Source organism: Protomyctophum bolini (genome assembly GCF_963924005.1).
Source record: "Protomyctophum bolini genome assembly, chromosome: 22".
NCBI classification, from domain to species: Eukaryota; Metazoa; Chordata; class Actinopteri; order Myctophiformes; family Myctophidae; genus Protomyctophum; species Protomyctophum bolini.
In genome coordinates, this window is record NC_137883.1 from 18,889,897 (window position 1) to 18,898,109 (window position 8,213).

Here is an 8,213-nt window from a genome sequence, read left to right on the forward strand (position 1 = left end):
GTTGACTGTTTAAAATGTTAAAATATGACTCAAGCAATGTAGATTTCTTTATCCTAGTTCTTGAAATATCTGGGAAATATCTTTAATGGGAGCAATGCAAATTCTTACAGGGTACAATAAGAAATGGTAAACAAACTGACATTATATGAGGGTCACTCAGTAGTACATAAAGGATGAACACATTTGTAATCAAATAAAATGACACAATGACAAGGCAGCATATAATGTATGAACATACAGGGTGGAGGTTGTCAAAGTGACCAGTAAATAAATAAAAACAGCAAATAAATACTCCATTTACTGTTTGGAAAGAGAGTAGCAGTCTAGGTCTAGCCAAGATAGATGTAAAATAGCGAGCACACAGTGGGTGAGCACCACGGTTTGTTGTGAGTTTGTAGACCTATTTTTTAATAAAATAAAATAAATATATTTTTTAAATATTTCACACACCCAAAAGAGGGACGCATGGTGGAGTTAAGACCTGAGTCTGAATTGTGGAGGGATGAGTTCCACAATAAAAGCTCTGGAAAAAACAAGGGTTTCTTATGGAATGGAGAAGAACAGTAAATGATGATCAATATGACACAATAATCTAAATCATTGCTCCCCTCAGTTTTCTGTTCCAGAGTACAAAGTGGCTTCAATATATAAATGTATTATCTGTATACGTTTCATAAATATATAATACCTCCTATTCAATTCTGACATAGTTTCAACGAAGAAACCAAATGGTTTTAAATAAAGGTGAACATTTGGTAAAAGCCATTGAAATTTAACAGGCAACAAACAAATATTTACCCATCACCTCATGCAATAATGGGATAAGAAGCCTTTCCTTTCCACACAAACATACATTTCTCATTAACAACCTTTAAAAATATATATTTAACAGTGCTTGGCTACACAACTCATTAAAAAACATTTCAAACTTCATGCATACTACAGTGACTACAGCGTTTACAGTTTGACACAGAAGGAGAACCAAGGATGAGCTTGAAACTTGGAAAGGCTTTGAATCAAATTAACCACTATAGTAAGCCCTATTCAAAACAAAGAATATAGCGCTGTGAACTTGTAGATATGCTACTTGCACTTGTGCTACTTGCACTTGTGGTGCCAGGTTGAAAGTTGAAACCAAGCAGACTTAACACTCAAGTATTTCAGAATTTAAAGTATCCATTGCTATAAGGCAAGGATGCCTTTTCTAACAAATTCACAAGCAACTGAATTCGTTTTTGGCTGCAGTGCATGTTATTAAATACCTTGCATCCCTAGGGCATTCTGCAAAAATAGCAGATTTACAAGCTCAACTATATTGGCTATTTTCGATATATAGATTTGGTGTAGAGGGAAAAAATATGAGCATTTATGTGTGTCTATAACCAAGTTAAGCTCCTTATCACTAAAAACCTACTGTACATACATGTACAGTACAATAGTAAAAATGGTAAGGCCTGGTTGGTAGGCATTTCAGACCGGAGCCAAGAACAACTTCTGAAGCCTGATTCATACTTCGTCGCACGACAGTGGTGTGCACTGAAAATAGCAGACCTAAAAGCTCACGACGCGACGCATCCACAAGTTAACGCATCATGCGCTTGTAGGTCTGCTATTTTCGACGTGAGACACGAGCATAAATTAGGCTTAACTCAAGACATCTCATTACTACAGTTGGCAAGGCTCATGTGCCTTTTGTAGCATGGTGAAGTAGTCACTTGACTCCTGTCACTTGGTGATGTCGTTGAGAAAACAACCTATTGGGTTACACTGGCTTTCACCTCAGTCTCGTCTCAGTGCAGTGTCCACAGAGTTGTCCTGGCGACGGGGTGGGACGCGGGTGGGGCCGTCCCTCTATTCCCTTCGCTCTCAGTAGAAACGCTTGCGTCGGTTCTCATTCCAGTGACTGTAGGCCACCAGGCATAATATGACGACCATGAAACAGCCCAGCATGCAGAAGAGCACGACGAAGAAGATGGCTATACCACTCATCCCTTCTTCACCCAGCAGACCCGCTGGAATAGAAGGGGGAGGCAGTTAAGAGGGGGAAGAAGAGTTGGAAGGAAAGACGGAAGGTGATGCTCTTCCAGAAAGAACAAGGAAGAAGAATAAAGGCCGGAGTTGAGAAGACAGATGTAACAAAAGTGTTTAGCCACTGAAGTCATAACACGGGTAGAGAAAATAGTCGATCTACACACACAACACATCGCGATATGACGCATTGTGAGCTTGTAGAGCATTTTTTTTGTTCACCTATAATGACCAATTATAGGGAAACCAGAAGTAGTTTAAAAACATATGAGCAGAACAAAATCAAAGTGAGAGAATTGTTTTTAACTGCATGTGTGTTTTACCTCTTATCAGGTCCAAGTTATCAACACTGGGCATAGTGATTTCTTCTTCTTCCTCCTCTTCCTCCTTTGTACTCAGCACGGTCAGCTGATAGAGTTTCAGGGAAATAATATCATGGATATCTGTCAGAAGACAACAATATCACATGGGAAGAAGTATAAATAGCATGGTAATATTACTGAATGTGTTCATACTCATAGCACAAAATAATCTGAATAGGGTATACATTTCTTTTCTTTTTAAACTTTGGACACAGATACAATGTATGTAATGTAAATATAACATTTTCATTGTATTGTGGATACGAGATGTGTGACTATATCCTTTAAATTTTGATCAGCATTCCTGCAACACTAGAGTGTGCTCCTTTCCTTTATTTGTTAACCTAAACCCTTTACATCTAATGATTTTGTTATCAACCTCAGAAAAGGTTTCATGAGTCACCTTATCCTACTGGCCTACAAATGAACTTGTGAATGAGTGTACTCGGGTATCTAGTTTGACGCGACTCAACCTTCCTAGTAGCCTGGCTCCAGCCCCTGAATCGCTAGCCACATAAGAAAATGAGTGTCAGGCTACCTTCCTAGCCCATGTAAAGAAAAACGGGCGACAATGTCTAAAACTGAGCCTCGGTCGGCCCAGTAGGGACCAGTTAGGGTCGGGCCTTCATTTCCAGGCCCGTTGAGAACTCTACCTATGATATCAATATTATCAAGTGTATAACATTCGGGAAAAAAACAACAGTCCTGATCATTTGGTCCTACGGTAGATGCTACTGGGGTAAATCTCATTACTGGGATAAGTCAGTGAGTTTACATCAGCTATTTAGATACCATTTTATGATGTAAAACATCTATTATTTTGCAATTTGCTCTCATTCATTCTTTATTAGATGGAGTTAGCTCAAATGATTTGGCTAAACCAACTTTTTCTAAATTACGTTGACCAGTAGACCTTTTTTGTTCACTCCAAATATGAATATGTAATTTCTTGTGCATGACTGCATCTATGCATGATCCCATTTGGTCAGTCAGTAAGAACACCAGCCACATCATTGTGATTCAGTGATTCAGTTCCAATGCAACATAAGCTGATGTTAAAACAAAATAGAGGGTCCTCCTCACCTGAGAGGTCTCCAGTGACGGCCGAAGCTCCAAAGTAGTATCCCATGGGAAGTTTCACTCCAGGAATGTCCAGGCAGTCCCTCCATTCATGCTGGCCGTCGATGTCTATCATGATCTGAATGACATGAACTTCGTATTTTCACTCTGCATTCATTTGAACTCAATACACTAGTCACACTATAGCTAGACTTAAGGGCAGTCCCCAACGCAGTGGTTGGAGGTGTTCTCCCTGCTCTTCTACTGAGAAACACTACTGGTTCTGGTTGACAAGTGGCATTGTCTGAAGCTAAAACGCAGTCCATTGGTTGTTTTGTCTTAGCACAGTGTTGAAAATCTTGTCTTGTGTGCAGGAGACCTGGGATCGAATCCCAGGGAGGACATAAATCTTACAGATTGCATCTTTAAGATCTAACCAGGTGCATGTTTCTTACCGTTAGCCTACGGCGGACATATCTGATGAATAGGAACGTGTCGTGATTGAGGTTCCGCACCATGGCATTACAGCCACCCAACTCCGTAGGCCGGCCATCACGCTCATGGTCGTAACTGATGCTGCCATTCCCCACCATGGACAGCACAAAGGGGAAGATCCTCTTGTGATTAATAGGAAGCAGAAAGATAGTCTGGATTAAAACTAGGCCTTAGCATTTTGCCTCCCAGCAGAACTGACTGAAAATTATGCTTTTGAACTCGACCAAGAAGTCTTTCAATTCTCATTGTGTCATTTAGACTACGATTCTATTGGGAATCTCATACTGGTCTGGGGGCAGGTTCGCATCAGCTGTTTAGATACCATAACACTCCACTCGTGTCAGTATATTCACTCTTGTGTACTGACAAGAGGTTTATCAATCAAATACATGCCTCAAGCATCAAAGCCACCCTGATGAATGCATTCAACAATCCAAACCATACAGAAACACATTTTTATAGTGGTTTCATGGTGAAACTGCATTAATACAAAACTAATGCTTAAGGTTTTAATGAATAATAATGTCCCTGATCTATGTTGTTAAAATGCATGTATCAACATCAGATGCTGGCCTTTGGTTTTCAGTAAAAGTACAACTAGTTACCCAAAAGCCTAGACTAAATACTAAATTAAATTAACCAGAGAGACAATTCATTGTTGCCAAAAATGTCTCAGTTTTGGCTTAAATTTGCTACTTCAAGAGATTGTCATTTAGTTTTAGTCTTCTATAAGTTAACCCATATAATATATATATAATATAATATGCAATGTAGGATACATGCAAGTAAATCATGTTTCATACATTGTATGTGTTCAATTCTGATGTAACCAACCAAGCAGCAGGCAATATAAAACAGTGTGGAAATCACATAACCTAATGCCTGGTTTATACTTTGTTGCGCACAGGTGTCACACAGCAAAGATAGCAGATCTACAAGCTCACAACACATCACGTTGTGATCTTGTAGATCTGTTATTTTTGGTGCACTACACAGTACACAACTGAACAAAGTATGAATCAGGCTTAAGTCAGAATTAAGACAGTAATGTTCAAGGTGGAGTGTGGAGTGAAGGGGGATCAGGGCAGCATGCATAGGGATTTAATGGAAAGTGTACAAGCAGGGTCGGTCAACATGGGGTCGGGTCAACACTATGCGTCTTCTAAAGATATGATACCTGTGTACGGGGAGTATATCTCTTCTTCTGCGCCTGTCTCCGTAGGATTGCACAAAAGAACAAACACAGGATCTTTAAACATCTCTGTATAGAACGCTTGCGCTGACTGGTGTTCTAAGAAAGCATCTCAGGAACATTCAATTGATTTAGTGTGCTTCATATCTGTACATGTGAGGCTTTTTTTAACACACAGTTCTATTGGTGCAGAACGAATGAAAAGTCACTTATAAAGATAACCACATAACTCCGACCACAAGGTACCAATAACAAATAGTTAGCTTCTTGTATAAAAGAACATGATAAAAGATTCTTCATAAACTGAGGGATGATAAAGGAGCTGCTATTGTAAATAATGCATTTATATACAGTAAGTACATACAGCCTCTAATGTCTATCACTGTTGGTGTGAATTGCACATCAACTTACTTTTACTAAAAAGAGGTCTGAGTTGTGTTAGAGCTGCATACCTCTAGCTGCTTCTCTTCATTGGGATATGTGTCCACAAACACACCCAAGCCAGTGAAATTGTCCTTATTTCCAAATACAGGGCCTGAAAATGACATATTCAGATATGATGTATTTTATATAAATAATATCATATTGTTCATATTAGGAAATCCTTGTCACATTGTAATGACCTTTTTGCATCCGTTCCTTGGTATACCAAATGGCCAATCCATCTCCATTGAGGTTCTTCTTTCCTCTGCCATGAATCTTGAAGTGAACCTGCATCTCCCAGTCCTTCAGGTTGCAAGGCTGGACACAGAAATGGTTAAATATAGACACTGTGGTAGATAGAGATAGTTAAATATAGATACTGTGACAGAAACAGTAACCAGTGACAATTATTCTCTAGATTCATACAGGTTAAAAATGAAGAGCTTGATATGCTGTAGTCCAGTAACACTCAAACAGTGTGCCAAGTGCCAACTAGAGCCAGGGCAACGTCGCCATTGATAAGTGTTGCTAAGTATATGTAGCCGAAGGTCTGTTGTAGTACTATATACTGTAGGCACCGTGTTGTATACGCCTACACTCATGACAAGTTGCCTCCGGAGAGGGGGCAGAGGGGAGTAGAGCTCTGCTGTTTAGCCTGGCAAGGAAGAGCGGAGGCCCTTTCACAAAAGCAATGGAGGTGGTACTCGTAGTATATTTATTTTGTCTGCATACGTCGCATAGATGGACAATGTTGTGGTATATTAATATTGCACTGCATGTTTCCTGTTTGCTAAAATGCACTCAAGTATGTGTGTGTGTGTGTGTGTGTGTCTCTTATTCAAACACAGCTTGACCCCTAATTAACACTAAGTGTTACATTCTGTATATTAAGAATCACACTCATGTGAAGTGAGGGTCGCCTTTGGGGGGCACCCACTATGCCAAAGTAAAAAGTCCATAGACTTGGCTGCCACATGACATCACAGGAGGCATGCACAAAGCCAGGAGTCGGAGGGGCTAGCGCACTTAAAAAATATAGGCACTCTATCCTGCTTTATAAGGTGAAATCCTTTATAAAGGTCTGTAAACACATTCTATTATTCTAACATATTTTCACCATCATAAGACCAAGCGCTCATTCTCCTGCAAACTGTCATGGGACAATGGATAATGATGTTTTTCTTTCTTTCTGTAACACAATATGCTAAAAGATGCTGGAAACGCCATAGGTTGGTAGCTACTACTACTACTACTAACTAACTAATTTCTGCTAGCTTTGCTGTGGATAAGTCAAAGTGTGGTAATTTCAGTATTTTCTTAAAGGTCTTCACAGTATACTCACAAGACGGCTCCATACCGCCCCCTGCCGGCTTTGCATGTCCTGCGTCAGGCGCACTTGCTCGGTTGTTAACATAGCATCCCCCATCAGTTCCCAATGAGACGAGCCTGAGGATCCCACACCTACACAAAAAACATCATTCATCATGACAAAGAGAGACGTACCGATCAGGAGAGGGAAGTTAAATGGGCTTACAAACACAATGGAATACTGGACGCCTTTTGATTGAACACACATTCGAAGCGAACAATGTATTGTGCGTGTGATCAATCTGATCACATAAGAGCCTGGTTTAGGATTGCATGGTTTAGGGAATTTTAGGCTAAACGGACTACTGTCTAAATCGCAAAGCAGGGCAGAGTTAGTAGTCATTAGAATATATTAATGTTACGGGTCAATTATGCAATGGGTTAACAACATTAACAAAGAGAAAACAACCCGAACTATTTATCCATCCACAATTTGTTCCCTTTTCTTCTGTGGTGAGCACGCTATCTGTTGTGGTGTACAGTATCATGTATGTTTATGTAGTATGTAGGCTGTTCGTGTTTTTCTTTACATTTCTGTTATTTTGGTAAGCCTACAAAAATAACAAATGTGGGGGGGATAACATGCGCAAAACATAGGTAACTGTAGAAACCTCTCGAAAAAGCGATGCTGCATCTCAAGCTTTCAATACATTCTGAGCAAATTATGAGAACAAATAACGCATCGTAAAATGCATCTTTCTCAAATTCATGTATGTACCCCGTCCTCGCTCACATCGGTTTGTCCCTAAAATAGCAGCCTGGGATATTAGTATTATATGGTCATAGCCTACCTTGATAAGGCTTCGATAGCGAATATTCCCTCTTCAGGAATTCTTCCATTTCATGATGGTCATCGTTGGAAAAACATCGAACAAAAGCACAAACAAGAAACGCTAATATCCGATATGATTTCATTCTCTCAGACTCGTTTAGAAATAAAACGAGATTGTATCCTGCAGCCTATTCCTCCTCGTAATGTGTGCCAATTCCTAATGGCGGCGGCCATCGTACAGTAAAACTCCGCCTACAAAATCTTCAGTGTTTTTCTATTGGCTGAATATATTGTATGCCGGGTTGGATCGGGTTACATATAGGCTTGACATGTGTAGGCCTACTAAGTAAGTTATTTGAAAAGGTCAGGGTCTACTTGTAAAATAAAATGTGTGCCTTTGGTCTAGACTACTACTGCAAAACCAAAAATTTAAATACACACAAAAACTGGAGTGATGATTGCTATTGGTTTTGATAGCACGCAATTGTTTTTTATAGCACATATATCAGTGAGC

The 8,213-nt window shown here is 39.7% G+C and overlaps 1 protein-coding gene across 1 annotated transcript; it reads right to left on the bottom strand.

The window, feature by feature from the left end:
- Positions 1-1,842: 1,842 nt before the first annotated feature.
- lman2la (lectin, mannose-binding 2-like a) lies at positions 1,843-7,907 on the bottom strand. Its single transcript, XM_080755784.1, has 9 exons — positions 7,719-7,907; positions 6,902-7,020; positions 5,760-5,877; positions 5,589-5,671; positions 5,122-5,154; positions 3,905-4,066; positions 3,474-3,588; positions 2,352-2,471; positions 1,843-2,012 (listed from the first exon to the last, which is right to left on the bottom strand). The coding sequence occupies exons 1-9, from the start codon at positions 7,840-7,842 to the stop codon at positions 1,867-1,869; spliced, it is 1,020 nt and encodes a 339-aa protein (XP_080611910.1). The 5' UTR covers positions 7,843-7,907; the 3' UTR covers positions 1,843-1,866.
- Between the last annotated feature and the right edge of the window lie 306 nt (positions 7,908-8,213).